We start from the raw sequence: 21,496 nt of genomic DNA, 5'->3' as shown, positions 1-21,496 counted from the left end.
ATAGTTCCTCACAAGGGCTGATATTTCATGTTTCTGACTTTTAGCTTTGGAATACCAGTATGTGAATGTGTTAGCATGTTTAGGTTTTATAGTACTAAGAATTTGTACTATAAACAATAAAGTGCAAAGGTAGTAATAATCTCTATTAAATCCTATGTTTGGTACTCAACACACCTAGAATGCGAATTTTCAAGATGGATAAACTATAATATTTAAGTACTGTAAAATCGTTTAAGAGTTTATTATAAACTGTCCTTTCCTGGCTTCTTCCAGGATAGGTAGTAAGGCAGAGTTAGCGTTTTCCTCAGACCGGGGTCATATTTTGACAGTTCTTACTGATTTAGGTGAGGACAGATGTGAAATAGGAGACAGAACAGCTTCCAGTAAAGACCACACTTTGCTTTTGGAAAAAAGTTCATAACAGCCCTTTGCTTTGGGTTTTTTTCCAATTCAGATAAAAGATGAATGTGGAAAGTAGAGCTGTGTAATGTGTTCCTTTTCTGTGAAATCAGTCAACTCACCTGATACCTCGCCTACAAAGCCTTCTTCACCTTAGCTTTCCAGACCTTTCACCTGGATCAGGGCGGAGTCATTTGAATCACAGATGCTTATCAGCAATCTCCTCTTTTCTTCTCTTCCCATTTGCTGAACAAAACACAGAAACAGTGTCCATTGCTACTTCAGCAGTTTGAGCTGGACGACTTGAAAGCTACAAATAATGCACGTTTTTACTTAGGAGAGAGCAGGCCAGGCCTCTCCGAGCCTTCGGTGAATGTCAGATAAGTCTTACGTGTCACCGCGGGCAGGACAGCAAGCCTCGCTCTTACATTGTGGATTAGCTCTCTCACCAGTGTCCTGAAGCACAGTCTGTCCCCTTAGAACTTGGAGTTGGGGTTTGGGGTGAAGTTCAGTAAGGTGTGTGTTGGGCATGTGTGAAGGCCTGCGTACAGTCCCCAGCACTGAGTAAATTAGGCATGGTGGTACACACCTGTCATTCTGTTCAAGAGATGGAGGCAGAAGGCTCAGAAATCCAAGGTCATCCTCAGCTACACAGCAAGTTTGAAGCCAGCCTGAGCTACATGAGACCATGTTTCAAAACGTATAAAAGTATTACAAATTTCCTTTTGCCTTAAAAGCAGTGTTGGTAACAGATTTGTGAATTCAGAGTAGGAATAGCATACAAAATTAAAATATTCATTTCACATATTGTGACTAGATAACAGAGATGGTTATGAAGGACAGTTCTGTGGTGTGTGCAGAAGAGGCCTCAGCCGTTAATGATCAGCCAGAGGTAAAGAAACATGATGTGATGATCCCAAGTGGTCCAGGGTTGAGACCAGTGTTGACGTAGAATGCTTCCTTAGAGGTTAATTCAGTTCAAGTTCAAGAGTTTAAAAGCTTCAAGGCTAAGTGCATGTAGTGGATGATAGGGGCTTCCGTGCAAACTTATCAAAAACCACAGACGGCACCCTGGGCTCCAGAGTTTCTTATCTGCACTCCTCACCAGAGGTTACCTCCCTTCTGTTGGTGGAGATTGGGGCAGAGAGGAGTTGCTGCCTCTGCAGATGTTGACATCCCAAGACAAACAAGCCCAAACTATATCATGCGGGAGGAAATGTTGGCCCCAGAAGCCTAAATCTTGTGTGTGTTTGGGGATGCTTACCTGGTGGATTAACTGCCTTTTGGATCCAATGTGTCTGTGAGTAAAAGCTGCCTCCGTATATTTCGTATTCTGAAAACACTACTGGTTATTAAATTGAATGGCAAGTAGGAAACAAAGGAACATGGACAGATGGTGCTAGAGGAGCTGTGCTGGGTGTAGCGCTGGACAGTGTGTGTGTGATCTCCACCTTCAAGACGTCTGCTGCTCACCGGCCTCCTTTTGGTGGTGACAGTCCTCATGCCTTTTCATTCACTTCTTAGCACTAAAGCCACGACAGTCCCAGTGTGGTACAGTATCTGGTTTTTTTAGTTCCTGTGAATTTTGGTAAATTTTTTGTCTAAGGTGTAGCGTAGCCCTATGTGTTACAACCAGTTAGTCTTGGTTAAAAGTTAATTATTTCGCTGGGTGGCAGTGGTGGCGCACGCCTTTAATCCCAGCACTCAGGAGGCAGAGCCAGGCGGATCTCTGTGAGTTCGAGGCCAGCCTGGTCTACAGAGTGAGTTCCAGGACAGGCACCAAAACTACACAGAGAAACCTTGTCTCTGAAAACCAAAAAAAAAGTTTATTTCGTTTTTGAGAGTTCAAGCATGTCTGTGGTCTGGCTTCCTTTGTCACTGCCTGGGGAGCTGCTGTGCAGTGCGGATTGGCATTGTTCCCACTCTTACAGGCAGCTCAGCAGCCAACATGTGTTTCAAATGAATCCCCAAAGTATTGTTTGTAAAATGAAATTTTGAGATAGATTTTTCAATGTAAGTGTTTCATTAAATCTGCATTTACTGTAATTCCAGGCTCTGCATTCCCATAACCCAGGTTTTTCTGAGTATCTAGACTTTTCCAGGGGACTGTTTTGCCCAGAGCGCCTTCCTTTAAAGAAATAACAACACTTTTTAGGCACAGAGCCTATGCTTTCACTCACGGTTGGCCATGGAGTCCCAGGGCTGAGCTAACTAAGTCCTCAATCATGTTGTCTGCCAACGATTCTAACAGTGACATGTTTGGGTGCTTCATTTTAAGTTTCCTTCTTATTTAAATAAGGTAGTCGGTATTTTACTTGATTGTCTCCTAAATGTGCATGATTTACAGAGGTCTGTTTCTTGTTGAGTGTGCCGAGCTTGATCTGGTGGCTTGTAGAGGAAAGCAGTTGTTTCTAAAAAGGTGACTAACAATCCAGCAGAGAAAGCGGCACTGAAGAGGGACAGAGACTTGTGTGCAGCTACAGGAGGTGCGGAGGGCCTGGTGTGTGTGCCTGCCAGAGTTGGTTTCTGATAGCTAGGACTCTGGATTGTGCTTCCTGTTTATTCATACATCAAAAGGGAAAAAAAAGACTGTCCCCAGACCAAATCACTGTCAGAAGACAGGAAGGAAGCGTGACTTCTGACACTGAGAGAAGATGCCATCAAGCAGTGGATGGCAGCCTTTCTGTTGTTGTGCCAGACATTGGGAGAGCTACGATAACATTATAATAATTGGTGATGGTAGAAATACTAATAACAATATTCACACAGCGGTTCCTGTGCTCTGCTTGAGTTGAGTTCTGTGACTGCCCAGTGACCCTCCCAGGCTGCTGCTGCTCTCAAAGCTCCGTTAATCCTCGTCACAAAGCCCATTTAACAGATGAAGAAACACGGTTAAGTAGTTTGTGCAGAATTATACAGCCAGGGCCTGCCAGATAGCTCAGCAGGAAAGACACTTGCCACCAAGCCTGTGCCTCTGAGTTCCATCCCCTGGACACACTGATGGAAGGAGAGAAAAGATCAAAAAATCGTACAACCAGTGGTTAGTGGCACTGGGGTTCACATCCTTAATTAACCACTGTGTCACCTGAATCACAGCTTTCAACACCAGCCAGCTCTGACTCCTTGAAACCTGTGACTACTGTCACATTAGGCAGAGGGTCACATTAGGCAGAGATCACATTAGGCAGAGGGTCACATTAGGCAGAGGGACTTTGCAGACAGGCGCTTGGGAGGATTATCCAGTTGTGTCTTCAGCACTGATTATAAATTCCTTACTTAAAAAAGAAAGAAAAAGCGAGTCAGAGAAAGCTCTGTCGGCAGCAGAAGGCCGCAGGGCGACAGGAGAGGCAGAGAAGATGACGTTTTAGATGCGTGCTGCTGCTGGCTTTCAGGATAGCAGGAGAGGCTCAGAGTAAGAAATGCAGCTGCAGCAGCTGGAAGGCAAGGGGATAGACTTTCCTCTGGAGCCACAAAGCGAAGGAGCGTGACCTTGCAGACACCTTAGGACAGTCAGGAGAGCCATCCCATGCTTCTGACCTCCGGAACTGGAAGGTCACATGTGGAAGGAAGATGGGTTAAGCTTTAAGTTTATGGTAGCTTGTTAGAGCTTCCAGAAAGCTTCTACGGCTGGCCACCATGTTAAGGAGAAAGACCGTGGGAGACTTCCTACTACAAACAAACCTCCTGAGAATCCACAGGGAATGAACTCCAGTACTAATCCTTCAGTGGCCCAGCCTTAGGTCACATGCTCCATCCTCTTGGTTCTTGTCTCTTCAGATTAAAGATTACTCAGAGCTGATCTTGGGATGCACCTGTTCCCCATTCAGACATGCCGGGATCTTAAGAAATATCAGGCAGGAGACATGCTTTCCTCGGACTTAAGGGATAGAGAAAAGCTAAAGAGAATGAGTGTTGGCGTTTCTGCTGCGTCTCAGTTGCCAAACTAGGGATTTTTATTTTGCAGTTAGTCTTCATATCTGACCCCTTGTGTTTGTGAATACCCCCATCTTGGCAAAAAAAGAAATAAAATTCAGATTTTTATTTTGCAGTTAGTCTTCATATCTGACCCCTTGTGTTTGTGAATACCCCCATCTTGGCAAAAAAAGAAATAAAATTCAGAAACGTTAAGCAATGATTTGCACAAGGTCAGAAGCACAGTAAATCAGATTAAGATTCAGACCCTAACATCAAGATCTGTAAACTACACTGAAGGTCACTGCCACCACTCCCAACTGCCTTCCTAAGGAGATCAAGTTAGGTGGGGCATTATGTCCGGTGTCCCCAGGAAAGTGCTGCATTGCTAAATCACCCCTGACCTGGTGTACCACGTGCAGGCTGGGCAGGCTCCTGGATTGCCCTGGAGGTCTGCATTCCTGCCATATGACTCTTACCGTGGACTTAGTTCTATGGTCAGTTTAATTTTCTCTACTCTTGCATGCAATTGTTCAGACCAAATCATCAACAAAACTCCAGAGCTAATTTGAAAGGTAATTCTCTAGAGCAAAGGTCTGGAGCCCATAGTCAAAACCTGTTTATAAATTTTTATGTTCTTAGGTGATAATGTATAAATACAAAAAAGCAAAGTTAAAAAATAAAAATGGAGGGCTGGAGAGACGGCTCAGCGGTTAAGAGCAGTGGCTGCTCTCCCAGAGGTCCTGGGTCGGTCCCCAGTACGGTGGCTCACAGCTGTCAGTAACTTCGGTTCCAAGGGATCTGACACCCTCTTTTGGACTCCTCAGGTACCGGCATGCACATAGTGCACAGACATGAATGCAGGCAAAACACTGATACACAGTAAATTTTTTGAAAAAGAAACAGAGAAACCTAGCCTGGTGACTCATACCTGTAATTCCAGTCATGTAATTCCAGGACGTGGAGGCAGAATGATTAGAAGTTCAAGGTCATCCTCGTCTGCAGCATAGTGTCATGGTAAGCCAGGAGTACATGAACTGATACCTCAAAAAGGAAAGGAGGGAGAGGGAGGTGTCATGACAGCGGGAATGTCAGAACAAAGCAGCGGCCATGTAAAGACAGTGGCCATGTAAAGACAGTGGCCGGTGGTCTCAGGGCACAGTTACTTGTATTTCACAGTGGTCTTTTATCAAGTCATGATTTTAAACAACAAAACAAACAAACAACCAAAGAAACCACAGTTCTGTTTAAGAATGGACTTGGCCCAGTTAGGGACACTTTGTTTTAATCCTCATTTTTACTTCCTTTCCTCTTCACTGGCTCCTCTTTCCCTTCCTTCACAGGCAGCTTGGTAACTTACTGCTTTTTCTAGGGCTTTTGTAGAAAGGGAAAGGAACTCTTAAATATGCTTAGGGGTGTAGAGAGCAGAAGTCTGTTCTTGTAGTCTGATTGCAAGTGTATAAACGTAGAAGGAAACCCAGCTGTCAGAGGTGGTCTTGGAAAGCTTAGTTTTACATAATAGTATTTTGATGACTGAATTATTTTACTAGTGATCAACGGTTGGGAAGCTTTTTCTGTCAGATATCAAAATTGTGTGTGTGTGTGTGTGTGTGTGTGTGTGTGTGATATTCTAATATCTTGCAGACTATGTATATACAACCAGTGGCACAATGACCACAACTACTAAGCTGTCATGGAGTATGAATGCAATCAATAGACAGTATTTAAGCAGGAATGTATCTGTGTTTCAGAACTTCATGGTATACACTGAAAATTAAATCTGTCTTATTTTCACATTGTGTAATTTTTTTTCTTAAAAGTAAAAGCTATTCTTAGCTCACACATTGCAAAAATGGGTGACAGGTCAGATATGGATGTTGGCAGTGGTTTGCGACCATGCACGGGGTGACCTGCCTGGTGACAAGGTCACTTTTAGCATTTACATTTTAAAATGCATCACTAGACTCTTTGTGTATGCGTGTTCACTGGTGTGCAGGTTCCTGGGCATGGGGGCAGGGGATAGGTCAGCCTGGAGTGTTGTTCCTCAAGAACCTTGTTTTTTGAGACAGTTTCTCACTAGCCTAGAACTCATAGGCTAGCTGATCATCAGACTCCAGGGGTTTAGCTCTCTCTGCCTCCCCAGCACTGGCAGCATGCAGCACCCTGCCAGGCTTTCTAATGGGCTCTGGGGGTTGACTCACCCTCATGCTCACATGGCAAGCACTTCCCTGACTGAGTTACCTCCCTAGCCCCAGATAGTCATTCTATTTCAAGTCCAGGTTTTGGAGGGTTTTAACTCTCAAAAAGACTGTTTAAAAAGTGTATGTGACATAAACACTTACCATGAAGGTGACAGTTGGCTATCCACCTAAGAATCATTATTCCCACCCTCTTTGTGGGCAGAGCATCGTCCACATTTTTGTTTCTGTACCTAGATGTGTATTTCAGAGAAGGTCGCTTTCTTCCTCTCAAGCTCAGAGGCGAAACTTTATTGGTTTCATCCAGATATGTTTCTGTTTGCTCTGTAGTGCTTGGTTTGGAAATGACAGTTCTGAGTAGCAGGATACTGTGGGGAGACCAGGGTATGCAGTAGAGCGCCCTTAGAACTGGAAAATGACCTGTGATGACGAGCATCACAATACCTAACAAATACTATGAGCTTTGCTCAGCGTCACACTGGCTAATCCACATTACTGTATTGCAAACTTCTCCAGGAAAATAGCTGCACATGTAAAAGAATCTTTATGTATTTATTAAAATTATTATCTGAATTCAGTTGTAGGAAAATTAAATTTTTGTTATGTCAACATGAAATTATAAGCTTCTTGGGGGACAATGACTGCTGTTTATTATTTTTTCCTTATAAAATATTTTAAGAACTAATAGAATGGGGCTGAAGAGATGGCTCAGCAGTTAAGAGCACTGACTGATCTTCTAGAGGACCCGGGTTCAATTCCCAGCACCTACATGGTGGCTCACGACTGTCGATATCCAGTTCCAGAGGGTCTAAAACCCTCTTCTGATTTCTACAGGCACTGTGTGCATGTGGTACACTAACACATTCAAACAAACACTTACACACATAAAATAAAAATAAAATCTCAAAAGAAGAGGGCATAATAGAAACAGTCAGGAAACCCTCTGCCAGTGACCACAGAAGTTTTTGAAAGTGGAAATCTGAAAGTGTAGGTGTTGAAAAATCTGGTTTGTATCCCCTAAACTCCTTTCTTACCATGCAATCTGTTCACCAGCCTGGTTGGGGTCTAACTGTTGAACTACACTGGCTTCCTAACGGTCACTATTAATTTTTAAGGTTCTCAAATTTCTCCTTTGATCTCTCTGATTCTGTTGCTCACTTTGCCTCTGAAACTTGTGTCCCTAGTGTTTTTAAGTACGTCTCTGTCTTTCCTCACTGGCCATTTCCCAGGCTCCTTTGCTCTGTTCTTTTCTGCGCTCTCCACGTCGTAGACATAAGTGAGTGTTGGTGTGCCTAAGTAGCAGTCATGAGGATGCAAGTGTGAGTCTCTGACTGTCCAGTAGACATCTTTCTCTGTAAAACCTGTAGTTAGGGTTGACTGTCCAGTAGACGTCTTTCTCTGTAAAACCTGTAGTTAGGGTTGACTGTCCAGTAGACGTCTTTCTCTGTAAAGCTTGTAGTTAGGGTTGACTGTCCAGTAGACGTCTTTCTCTGTAAAGCAAAGCTTGTAGTTAGGGTTGAACAGCCCCTCCTTCCACTGCCCCCTCTGACAGGGCTCCTCTGCAGTACCCCCACTGTGCCCTTGGATTCACTGCCTCTCCCTAGTTAGTACTGGGGTTGCAGATGTGCACAACTACACCTGGCTGAACTGCACGTTTTCTGACTGGTAACAGTTCCCAGTTGTTGTTCTAAGTAGACATGTGTGTGTGTGTGTGTGTGTGTGTGTGTGTGTGTGTGTGTGTGTGTGTGTGTATTTAGTGCATTGCAACCTACGTTTACTTTGTTTGATTTTTTGTTTCCTTGTGACAAAGTCTCACTGTATAGTACTGGCTGGCCTCAAATTCACAAGAGATCGCCTGTTCTGGCCTTTCAAGTGCTGGGATTAAAGGCATGCGCCACCAGGCCTGGTTCTTTGATTATTTTGAAACCAGGTCTCATTAAGTTGTGTAGGCTGCCCCTGAAACTCTCTGTGTAGCCCAGGCTGGCCTTAAACTCGCTATCCTTTGCCTCAGCCTCCTGAGTGCTGTGCTTACAGACACCTGGCCTGAATTGTGATTCCTCTCATGCTATTATTAAGACTTATCATGGACATTCCACTTGATGTGTGTGCTTTTGAAAACATGTTTTAGTCAGTACTGTGTAGGTATTCTGGTCTCTGTGTCTTGGCATGCCATGTAAATATCTCCATTGTATAAATTCTGTTGGTAGAATTGTTGAGTGCAGTATATGTGCATCTAAAAGCTTGGTAGACATTGTGAACCCCTTTCTAAGATCTTACAGCAATTTTACAGTTATCACTAGAGCTTTACAAGGGTCTCGAGTGCCCTATCCAGTAATGAGAAAAGTTTAGCATTTGATGGTCTAGCAGATGAAGATAGTTTACTTACATTTTTACTTCTTCTATTTATGAGTAATGTTGAGTTCTTTTTTATCAGTGACTCTCAGGTGGGGCACTTCTGCCCCCAAGGACATCTGGCAGTGACTAGAGACATTTTGCCTGTTCGATCTAGGAAAAGGCCTAGAAAGGAGTCACCTAGTCAGGGGAGGGCAGGTGTTGCTAAAGTTCATACAGTGTTTTCCACACAAATGACCCCAATGCCAGTAATGCCAGCATTGAAGAAACTGTTCCGTGTTGCCCCTTTATTGGTTTATTGTCTGTAATTCCTGAGTTATTGCAGCGTTTGCTCTTGGGTTTGTCAGGTACATCTTTCCATCATCGCACTTTCCTTCCAGTAGCATTTCGCTATTCTATGTATAGTCCAAAAGCCAACAAGAGTATGCTCCCCTCCGCTGTCCCCGCCCCGGCCTTGTGTGACTATAATCCATTTCGCTATTCTACGTATAGTCCAAAAGCCGACAAGAGTATGCCTCTCCCCCTCCCCCGCCCCAGCCTTGTGTGACTATAGTGCAGTTCACTTCTGCTCTGTAAGAGGTCACCACAGTAAAGAGTTGATTTTATTTAAAAACTACAGCTATGTTGAAATGTAATATGTACCAACTTGTATACTTCAGCTGTAGAATCGGATTACACCTCACATCATGCCCATGCCCTTCGGAAGCCATCATGGTGTCTCCATGTATCATTCCCCAAACTATTCTCCTGTGCATGAGGAAGTCCTTTCCTAACCCAGTCAGTGATCTGCTTTTCGGTACCATAGATATGTTGGGTTTTTTTCTAGAATTCTTATAAAAATCAAATCAGAAATCATGAGCTGATTTAACCCAGCCCTTGATCTGCTTTTTGGTGCCGTAGATATGTTGGATTTTTTTCTCTAGAACTCTCATAAAAATGGAATCAGAAATCATGAACTGATTTATTTATTTGTTTTGCCCAGCCTAATTCCATTGAGATTTACTCATGTTGCCATGAATATCACAGAAAAACATTCTTAATGAAGGCATGCAGGTAGCTAGAGTCCTGTTATTAAGAGCATGCTGATCCTAACCACTTGGTCTGCTCTTTGTTGTAGGCCATGACTGTCCAAGGATGATAATCACAAGAACACTCAACAGCTGCAGATGTCACATGACTCATCTCGGAAAATCTGTCTTACAGAAAATATACATATGATCGCATTCATTTCCTTCCTAAATGGCTTAATGGATTTTCTTTACTCCGATTCATACCAAAGCTGCCCCTTTCAACCAAAGCAAGAAAAGATTCTGCATGAGTCAACCCCAGCATGCCATTTTCACATCACCAACAGGTGAAGAAAACCTCATGAATAGCAATCACAGAGACTCGGAGAGCATCACTGGTGAGTTCAGTTTCATAATGTGGAAGTGTTATTTCCTACAGGACAAAGTGCTGGTACCTCCTCAGTCTGGCCTGTGTGACCTGCCATGGTGACACCCCAGCCTCCCTTTCCAGCCTGGTGGCCTCAGGGCAGGCTGAATTCGTCACTCGGTCCCTTGGTCTCCATGACATTACCAGACTCCGCCTTCTGTGCAGTTCTTAGTCTGTGCCGCACTCTCATATACCCACTGGGCCCTGTGAGCAGGAACTGTGTCAGAGCAGCGTACCTGTGTTTGTGAGCCTACAAGCATCGGACCAGAGGCCCTTGGGACTTGGAGGGTATACAGACAGAGTTGTAGGCCCTTAAGTTTTATCTACGAGAATAAATAAATTTTTAAAAATCAAACCTCAGGGGCTGGAGAGTGCTGTGTTAGTTAAGAGCACTTGCTGTGGTCATGAGGACCAGAGTTTGGGTCCCAGCACCTACATAACAAACTGGATGTCCTGTGCATGCCTGTAGCAGCAGATCTGAGCAGCCGAGACAGAGGACCTCCGAGGATTGCTTAGTTTCTAGCTCAGCTAGAGAACACCAGCCCCAAATTCAGGAAGAGCCCCCGCCTCAAAGACACAGGAGGAGAATGACAGAGGGGAGACCCTAGTGTCTTCTTCTGGTCTCCACATGTACACATCTACATACACATATGTTCATATGCTCAACATAGACACAAACAGACAAAAATAGATACGTAAATAAATCCTTTTGAAAAACTTAGAAGTTTTTTTTCCCTAAAGTTCTTGTTTTAAAAATCACCAAGTGGAAGCAGGGAGGTGGTTCAGTGAGGAATGCAGTAGCCACTTAAACTGGACAACTCAAGTTCAACCTCCAGATCCCACAGAACAGAAAAGGAGCTGGACACTAATCCCAGCACTCCTGTGGGCACGGGGAGGCACAGGAGAGTTGCCCGGAGATGCATAGGCCAACTAGCCTGGCTTGTGCTGCGCAGCAGTGAGGGAGGCCTGCCTCAGCAAGGACAGGAGGTAAGAATCAACTCCTGGGCCGGGCGGTGGTGGCGCACGCCTTTAATCCCAGCACTCAGGAGGCAGAGCCAGGCGGATCTCTGTGAGTTCAAGGCCCGCCTGGGCTACCAACTGAGTTCCAGGAAAAGGCGCAAAGCTACACAGAGAAACCCTGTCTCGAAAAACCAAAAAAAAAAAAAAAAAAAGAATCAACTCCTGAAGGTCAGCCTCAGACCTCCGCATGCTTGTTGTGACACATGTGTATGCACACGTGCACCATACACACATCATTGTCGTCGTCGTCATATTAATAATGAATCATTGGCTCACACAGCCTGACTTGTACAGCCTTTTCTAGACTGTCTGATTGGGTTAGATTTACATTTGCTAAAGATATGTTAACACAGTGAATGTATTTCTACAGAGCCGGTTAGGGATGTTATAAAACAGTCAGTGCGTAGTTCTGCTTTTCTAAAAGTCCAGTCCAAAACCTTCTGAATTCGGAAACCCACATAAATCCAAGGCTGGTTCCTTATTGAGCTTTATTATCAGATGTTCACTAAGGTACAGAAAACTGTCCCCATTTTAATATACTGCTTGAGTTTTGACTAGTATGTAACTGGTGCAGTCAGGGTCTAGGACTTTATAGCATCCCATGCAAGTTCTCTTGCATCCAAATCCCCACCCCTGGCTCCAGCTCCAGGCAGCCCTCAGCCCTTTTGCGCTTCTATTGCATGAAATTTGCTTGTGCTAGAATTTCAGATGAATTGAGTTTGTCCTTTTTGTGGCAAGATGCGTTTTGAGATTTGTTTGGGGTTTTGTTGTTGTTGTTGTGGATGATGATTTTTAGAGACAGGGCTTCTCTGTGTAACAGTCCAGGCTGTCCTGGAACTCACTCTGTAGACCAGGCTGGCCTCAAACTCACAGAGATCTGTCTGCCTCTGCTTCCCAAGTGCTGGGGTTAAAGGTGTGTGCCACCACCATCCACTTATGACTGAATTTTTAGGTGTTGAACCTTGTGTTCCTGATATATTCTTGACAAGTGATTTTCCTTACAGAGTTCAGTTTTGTTTTGATAAATCATTTGGTGATAAGGGTTTCATTTTAGGGCTGGTTCATCTTTGTTAGATGGATCACTATTCAGTATTCTCTAGTCTAGAATTAGTTTAATTTCTCGGGTATTCAGTGGGGTAGAGTTGTGTGTGTGTGTGTGTGTGTGTGTGTGTGTGTGTGTGTGTGTGTGTGTGTTTATTCTGGAGAGATGAAATTCACACCCCTTTGACCCTTAAGTAGGGGAGTCCTGTGATGACAGTGTGGAGGATGATTTGAGCGTCTTTGTGGCAGCCCAGTTCTAAAGTCATATTTAAGAGAACCAGAAAGAACCCCTGAACCTAAGTAGAGTCCGTGTGACTGGAAAGAGGTGAGGATGTGGAAGAGTCGCTGAAGGATATGATGATGGGTAATGCCTGTCTTCTTCATTCCCTGGTTTCCCGGGATACCTCGTCCGCATCTATTTGTGGTTGGCTCTCTTCCGGAAGTGTTAGAATGACAGTCTGTGATGTGTATGCAGTAAAGTGAGCAGAGTCACTTGGAGTTTGTAATAAGAAGAAACTGGGGCTACGTTTTCCAAGCTCAGTAGCTCTGCTGAGGCTGGAGGGTTCTTCGGAACTATGAGGAAGGTGTACACGACTCACATCTCCTCTTGTGGTGGTGAGCTGCTGCTCATCTTCCGGATGAGTGGAGATGTGTGGTAGTGCCGGCCTCTGCATGGAACTTACTAAACTGTCCTTGGTAAGTTCAGGCCAGCTAACAGAAATGTGCTCTTTCAGAGTTTATTTTCTTAAACTGACGTCTTTTGTCAGAGTTGGAGCGTGTTTCTTTATACTACCCACAAAGGAAATACCAGACCTCCTACAAGTGAGAGGGCGGTTATGTCATCCTGCTGAACTTTCTCTATTTTCAACCCTAGTATTCTAATTGTGTTACAAGAGATAACTTTTTTGTAAACACTAGATTTGAGGGGGTGTAAATGCTGGTAATATTGTAAACAGGAAGCCAGGAAGAGACACATAAGAAATTCCCAACTATGTTCAGAGCCAGCCTGTGAGAAGAGAGACTAGTGACCTCAACAGTATTCAGTGGGTGCTGACTGTGTGGCAAGTATGTCGCCGGATGTAATAAATGATTCTCTTCGTTTTGCAGATGTGTAGGGAATGGGGCTCAGATGAGTCTTGTGTCTGATCTCCATCATGAATGTATGGAGGAGTCAGATTAGACATTAGATTTGATGCCGGAGCTCATATGCCGTCTAATCTTAACACTGAAAACCAGGACAGTGGGCAGCTGGAGAGTTTGGGCCCTGGACAGAAGTATGCAGGGTATGTCAGAGACAGTGTGTGAGCACTTGGGTGAGTCTTCCCACAATTCGTGTCATCAAAATAATCCCCACAGGCGTTCCAGAGGTCCGTCTCCCAGGTGACTGTAGATTCTGCCCAGTTGACAATTAACCCCGACCATCAAAGGTCTAAAGACTCCATAGTAAAACAACAATAAAGAGCACTAGGCTGGGGCATGGGCACAGTGGGCGAGGGCGCCGTGGGCGTGGGCGCAGGGGCCGTGGCACTTGTCCCACACCCGTGCATGTGAAACTGGGGGACTGGGTGCAGTAACCACTGCTTCAAGATGAGGTGAGGGGTGGAGACAGGAAAGTCCCCGAAGCCTACGGGCTGTCCAGCCCGGCACACGTGCACATTGGCAGAAAACAAACCATGACTCAAACAGGGCGGGAGCTAAGGACCAACACCCCATGTTGTTGTCTGACCTCCACGTGACACACACACAACATGACACGCACACAGCGTGACGCGCTCACAACCAAAGACTTTTTTAAGGAGAAAGCTAGCATTTGGTCAGCGCCTCGGCCTGAGCCAGGCGTCATATTGTGCGCAGGGTCAAACAGTAATGGGGGACAGACCACCAAAGTCTGTTAAACCAGAAGCAAACTATTCCAGAAAAAAATCAAAGAAAAGAAAATTACCTCGAGGCACAGAAGCTTCTGAGCTAGCTGAGACCACAGCCAGAGTCCGGGGTTCTGAGCTGTGGCAATGGAGGCGGGTTCTGGCCCCTTTTATAGCAAGAAGTAAGCATAAGGCATGGACAAAAGAATTTTCACAATTCTGAAATTAAGCTTTTAGAGACAAGTGCTTTTTAGGTCTTCCAATTTTCCAGTAACAAGGTTTTAGAGGGTTTCGGCTCAACGGTGTTTGTAAAGCCCTTCCTGACTCAGGTAATTGATGGTTGCCCAAACCTGCAGCTTCTCCTGACTTGGGAGTGCGGGGGATATGGAACAATGCAAAGCAGGTGGTCACCAGAACTCATTAAAAGTGAACTTTGGTTTTGGTGGTGAGTGGGTGGGGGTTATCGAAAATAGCTAACCCCAGGGCTACAGAGGGCAATCTTCAGTAAAAAATTAGCATTTGGGTTGCTAACAGAGCTGCCCACCGTAAAACACACAGGGCCCAGGTAAAGGTTAATCCTATTTGCTGGTACAGCTGATGACTGTCGGTTTCCGTCTCTTAAGCTCATAATTTTTTATTCCTATCTTTCTGAACCCTTCAATACCAAGATATAAGTGATTCTCACAGTTTATCACTTTGTTCACACACCCGCCATGGAGGTCAGGAACCTCCAGTCACCTTCTCAGATCTCAGAGAGACGAGGCGAGAATTCAAGCGGCCTCCTCAGTGTCACTAGAAACATTCACAGAAGTCAGGGGAGAAATGATCTTGTCTAACATTTCCTTGGTTTTCCACTCTCAAAAAGCCAATTTCACTGCAGCGTGGTAAACGGAGCATACCAGATTCACTTCCGGGTCTCTCTCCTCAGATGTCTGCTCCAATGAGGATCTTCCTGAAGTCGAGCTGGTGAACCTGCTGGAGGAACAGCTGCCACAGTATAAGCTAAGAGTCGACTCTCTCTTTCTCTATGAAAACCAAGACTGGGCGCAGTCCTCACACCAGCCTCAGGATGCATCTGAGACCCTCTCTCCCGTCCTCGCTGAAGAGACGTTCCGCTACATGAGTGCGTTGTGGTGGTGGTGATTGTTGTGGTTGTTGTAGTTGGTGTGGTTGTTGTGGTGGTGATTGTTGTGGTTGTTGTAGTTGTTGTGGTTGTTGTGGTGGTGGCGGTGGTGGTTGCATTGTTCAGTGTTTACCTGCATTACCTCCCCTGACCTGACAGGGAGAGAGGACTGCAGCTGTCATGTGTAGGAGAAGAGCTATTACCATGCTTATGACTGAGTAGGAAGTTTTGCAAACTGTTTACACTTCCTTTGTCTTTTACTTGATATGTTCTTCAGGGTGAGGAGAGAATAGAACTGTTTACAAAGCCGTGCAATTATTTATAATTGGATATCCTTATGTTGTCTGCCAACATTTATTATCCCAATACTTTGGTATGTTGTGTGTTAGCTTTTTGGGTTCCTAGCTTTCTTTATTAAACACAGTCACAGGAGTTAAGTCTTTCCGTAAAGAGCATAGTCCTTAAGCACATAAGTACGTTGTATTTTATTTTTTAAAGACAGGCTGTTTTATAGCCCAGGCTACCTTGAACATACTGTGTTGTCACTGGTCTGAACTCCTGATCATGCGGCCTCCACCTGAGTGCCAGGGATTCCAGGCATGCTTCTGAGTACTTTCCGTCATGCCAAGGAGAGTCCTCATTTGTACTTAGTGATCCGTAGAGAATGAAGGACTGAGCCAAGTACCGAGACTTATTTCCAGTTTATTTTTGTCTGGTTTTCCTTTTTGTATTTTTTTTTTACTTGTTCCATTACCCATTCAGTATAAAAATGTTATGTACATAGTAGCTGTTAGATTGTGTAATAAAGTCTCTGGGCTCAGCATTGATATGTTTGTGAAATTCCTATAATTTGACTTACATCAGCTCTTACACATTTTCCCAGTGGGCACTTAGGTGTGTTTTTTTTTTATTATTACATTTACTTATTTATAGTACGGAGGGGCACTTGTACTATAATATACGTGTGGAGGTCAGAGGACAACTTGTGGGAATCAGTCCTCTCCTTTCAGCAAGTGGGTTCCAGGGTTCAAACTCAGGTCATCAGGCATGGCGACAAGTGCCTTAACCAGCTAAGCCGTCATGCGTTCCTGTCTATTAATGACAGACTGTGTTAGAGAATGATGGCAGGCTTTGAATGCTCATTTCATCGTAATTATTAACCTGCTCTGGATGGGAGTTTCCTAGAACCAGGCAGTTTCTTAGAACTGTGTGTGTGTGTGTGTGTGTGTGTGTGTGTGTGTGTGTGTGTGTGTGTGTGTACAAGAGAGGGGGAGTGAGTGTTGGGGTGTAAATATTGATTAAACTTGAATTGAAATATCAAGATCAAATAAAGATGTATTTCTGCCCTTAATAGTTTAAATAGCCTTAAATTAAGGCTCTCAAGATTCTGTTTATTAAAAAATACTAATTTTTTAAAGACTGTCACATGAGTGATGATTTACATTTCCATGCCTCCTTCTAGCCCCCTCCAACTCCTGTACCCCCTCAAGTTCATGGCCTCTTATTCTGTAATTATTATTGTTACTTTTCTATGCACATATATCCAACTGTGTGTATACACCATACTGAGTTCATTAGTGTTGCTCTTACTGATTGTTGATATTTTTCTGGAAAACTATTTCATATTACCATTTCTCTTTGTTTCTTGAGTTCTAAATTTATGAGGACTTTGTAACTCAATTCTGTGATAGCAGCATAATTCTTCAGTACCTTTCCAGACAAGGCTTTTTTGTACAGCCTTGGCTGGCCCGGAACTCACTCTGTAGACCAGCCTGGCCTTGAACTCACAGAGATCCACCTGCCTTTGCCTCCCAAGTGCTGGGATTAAAGGCGTGCACCACAACTGCGTGGCTATTCTTCAGTAACTTTAATTGATTTGAGTATAGAGTAGGTAACTTAATCCATGCTTCCAGCTCACACCTTCCAATGTGAGTGGCCCGAACTTACCTCCCTAGGAGGAGAAGAAATGGTTGGGACTTGATTGACCTGTGACCACTTGATACTCAACTTATTGCATATGTGCATTTTTTTTAATAATTGGCAATAATTTTGTAATAATTATCTTGGGTGTTGTATACTATGAACCCTTGTTCTCTTTCTGTTTTCGTATGTATTTTTATTCTCCTGAATGACTTCTGTAAAAACTTGGGGATTTTGTTGATACTTAGGATTTTTATGAGTATTTTAAGTTTTCTGATGTGCTTAAAACCTCTAAGAGTTGTTTTTAACTGCCTTAGTTCTAGGCACAGACAGAGTGGAACAGATGACCAAAACCTATAATGACATTGACATGGTTACGCATCTCCTGGCAGAGGTATGAATAGACCGCTTCTTTCTCCAGTATAAAAACCTGAAATTTGAATGTATCTGTTTAGAATTTAGAATTTAGAATGTATCTGTTTGCACAGATAAAGTGTGATGATCAAGCTGGTTGTTTTCTGTAAGACTGTTAGAGCTGAACAAGTGACATATAGTGACATTCCAAAGTAGAATGGCTCCTGAAGCTCATTATTTTGATGTGTGTGGATGGGCAGATATAATGCTGTCTCACCTCCTTGTCCTAAGATAAAGCAATTGTTTAAAAAGACTTCATTTTTTTGTTTGTTTGTTTGTTTTTTGTTGTTTTTTGAGACAGGGTTTCTCTGTGTAGCTTTGCGCCTTTCCTGGATCTCACTCAGTAGACCAGGCTGGCCTCGAACTCACAGAGATCCGCCTGGCTCTGCCTCCCGAGTGCTGGGATTAAAGGTGTGCACCACCACCGCCCAGCTAAAAGACTAGATTTTTATTTTTAATTATGGGGGGGTTGCTCTTGAGTGCAATGCCCTCAGAGCTCAGAAGGCACTGGATCCATGGGACCTGGAGTTGTAAGTGGTGTGAGCTGCCTAATGTGAGTGCTTGGAACTGGGATTTGGACCCTCTGCAAGGGCAGTGCAAACCCTTAATGGCTGAGTCATATTTCCAGCCCCCAAAAGTCACTCAGCTGTTAATCACCTAGGCCAGGCTGCCTGTGGAGAAAGCGCTGTAGTTCAGTTAACGCCTGCAGTTCCGAGTGTCTCCTGCGTACTTCCAGCGCAGGCCCTTGTTTGAGCTTACATCTGCCTGTGGGGGTTTTAAGGGTTGTTTGTTTGTTTGTTTAATGTGTATGGGGGTTTTGCCTGATTGTGTGTGTGTGTGTGTGTGTGTGTGTGTGTGTGTGTGTGTGTGTGTGTGTGTGTGTGCAGTACCTGCAGAGGTCAGAAGAGGGCATCATATTTTCTGGAACTGGAGTTGTAGATGGTTGTGAGCCACCACATGGGTGCTGGGAACCAAACCTGGGTCCTCTGCAAGAACAGCCAGTGCTCTTCCCCCCTGGGCATTTCTCCAGCCCCGTGTGGAAGTTTTAACATGCATGGTGGATCTTTTCCAGCTGGCCTGCAGTAATATTCTCTCTCGTAGCTCAGTTTGAGTTGATCTATGGAAGACTTCCTCTCTGACATACATGTCTATCCTTAGAATGCTTTCCATACATGCCACTTGGCTTATATTAAAGTGAGATAAGTTGCCCTGAAATGATCAGTTTTCATGTATTAGATGAAGAAAAATTAGATGCTTAGTTTTATTCATCTAATGATTAATGTAAACAGAGCCCATGTTCACATATGTGACAACTAAAAGTATATTAACAGTTTTCCATTCTACAAATAAGGCCCTTATTCTCACTGCATGGGTTCCCCATACCCTTGCTCAGTATCACCATCTGCCCAGAAAGAATGCCTGTTGCTTGGCTTTGCCACACACCCTACTCATTACCACCAGCTTAGACTACCCTTCTCCACGCTGGAGGTTGAGTCCTGTGACCTGGTAATTTCCAGTCTCTAACCCTTCCTTCTCGCACTAGTTGTGAACTGGGCTCTAGGCCGTGCCTTCCTCTACCGTAAATGGAACTGTTCCAGCATTCTTACCTGATCCCTGTCCTGATCCATATCATAAATACCTAGCCTGTGTCATCGCCGTACTTGATAGACTCAACAAGTGTTGGCTGGGCTTTACTGCCCAGGTTCTATCCACTTGAAATTTTTATTTGGGGGGCGGGGGAGGTGCACTGGATATTGACACAAGGCCCAAGCACTAAAAGCTCACTCTTCCTGTTTAGCTACATCCACAGTCCCCACCCTCATATGTAAAGCTTACGTTGATTTTCTAGCTTCTTAAGGTTTTAAGTACAAAGTTGGATTGATAGGCCATGAAGACTAGGATGTCAGTAAAACCTTACTTGATTTCAAGAGGTGACCGCTTGCGTTCATAACTACATAGTCACCCATTCGGCTAAGATTTACTAAGCCCTACCTGTGTGCCTGGCCCCATGTCCATTTATTTATTAGGGTCGTAAAATGAATCTCTGTGCTTTATAAGAGATTTGCTTTTAACATTAGCAAAATTCACTGCAGAATTTCTAATCTGCTATCTGCTTTTTTTTTTAATGCTCAAATGGTGTATTTGTTGCTTTACAGAGGGATCGAGATCTAGAGCTAGCTGCTCGGATTGGGCAGGCTCTCCTGAAGCGGAACCATGTCTTATCTGAGCAGAATGAAGCCCTGGAGGAGCAGCTGGGACAAGCCTTTGATCAAGTAAGCCTTTGCCCTTGTGTTTGGAGTGAGAATAATAATAATTCCGTCCTATTTGGTGCATGAATTATTTCCGTGGATATTCCTGAAATATTGACAATAGGTAAATGACATCGGTACCTATTGACTTTATAGATTTCCATATACTGCAAAATGAAACTTTTCTGGTGAAAAAGTCATTAGGAGTTAGTCTAGTACTGTGTCTGTTTAGCAGAGTAATGTTAGTAGGTCTTCCCCTAGGGCCTATGACCTACCAGACCATGGGATCTTGACTCTAAATTAATGCTGTCACGTGTGCGTTCCGTCTTGTGGAGCAAGTTTTAAATCCAACCAGAAAGTGGTCGGTTGCTCCCATGATATTTGTGCCGCTGTTGTACCAGTGGGCGTGGCTTGCCAGGCTGGTTGCTGTTGTAGGTTCTCAGCTGTGTGCAAGGATGACACTTTGGTGCCACGGCAGCGTGTGTAGCACCTGACAGCGCTGTGAAAACTAGCCATAGGGGTGGACCTTCCAGGTGAGTCCCAACGTGATTTCTCCACGCTCAGTGACTCCAGTATGTAGAGCATCTTCAAGCAATAGGGTCCCACCATGGAGTTCTGGAGTGCTCAGGAGCAGTGGCCACAGCCTGTCATCTTTGAGGGTCTGTGATACCCCATTGAGCAACAGCTCCAAAAGAGGTAGTGGGCTTTTTATTTGACAGACATGGTGTTAAAATACCCAAATGCTTCTTACTCAGAAAACAAAAAAAAGGGTTAAAAAACATGTAAATTAAAAAATATATTTACTCTGTATCAATAAATGTAATAAGTAATTTATTGTCATGTTAAATAGATAAATGTCAAGTTTCTTATAATTTTTTTTAAAGGACAAAGTCTTACCATGTAGCTCTGACTGGCCTGGAGTTTTCTGTATGGATTAGGCTGGCCTTGAACTCATAGACATTTACATGCCTCTGCCTCCCCAGTGCTGGTATTAAAGGCATGCACTACCATGCCCAGGAATAATTTTTTTTAGCTAATTTTGATTACATTTTATGAATGCATTTGGTTCTTTATGTTGAAAATATTTATTTCCTAGAAATGTGGTCATCCATAATGGGAAAATTTGCATAGTTAGAGACAGCTTAAAAACACAAGATACCACCCAGCTTGATGGCACAGGCTTGTAATCATAGCTATTCTGGGGGCTGAGACAGAAATACTGCAAGTTCAAGGCCAGCCTGGAAGCGTTATCAAGAAACTGTATCTCAGAAGTTAAACTATGAAATAAAGTAAATTTGAAAAACAGGGGCCTGCAGATATAGCTCAGTGGTTGAGCACTTAATGTCTAGCATGTATAAGGCTCGCCATTCTCCCCAGTTAGTTGGCCAAAAGTACAGGCCATGGGGATAGGCTTTAAAGTAGGGTGTGCTGTAAGTTTGAAGATTCTTACATTACTGTTCTACCGAGTATGAAAACTGGCTTTCTTAATATGTGCTCTAGAAAAAGCTGCATTTGTTGAGTTAATGGCCTAAATGGGTAGCGTAGGAAGTATGTAGTGGTTACTACTCTCTT

At 43.9% G+C, this 21,496-nt stretch overlaps 1 protein-coding gene across 1 annotated transcript in view; it reads left to right on the top strand.

The window, feature by feature from the left end:
- The window catches only part of Trak2 (trafficking kinesin protein 2), a 63,642-nt gene that overhangs the window by 20,115 nt on the left and 22,031 nt on the right, over positions 1–21,496 (top strand). Inside the window, exons 2-5 of the mRNA XM_052749536.1 lie at positions 9,979–10,266; positions 15,147–15,341; positions 17,579–17,655; positions 19,832–19,948. Coding sequence (XP_052605496.1) covers positions 10,176–10,266; positions 15,147–15,341; positions 17,579–17,655; positions 19,832–19,948 — 480 coding nt within the window. The 5' untranslated portion in view covers positions 9,979–10,175. The remainder of the gene's footprint in view (positions 1–9,978; positions 10,267–15,146; positions 15,342–17,578; positions 17,656–19,831; positions 19,949–21,496) is intronic.

This window comes from Peromyscus californicus, unplaced genomic scaffold, assembly GCF_007827085.1.
Source record: "Peromyscus californicus insignis strain IS unplaced genomic scaffold, ASM782708v3 Scaffold_21__1_contigs__length_65335640, whole genome shotgun sequence".
NCBI classification, from domain to species: domain Eukaryota; kingdom Metazoa; phylum Chordata; class Mammalia; order Rodentia; family Cricetidae; genus Peromyscus; species Peromyscus californicus.
The sequence above is the reverse complement of the archived record's forward strand: the minus strand, read 5'-3'. Positions and strand labels throughout refer to the sequence as shown.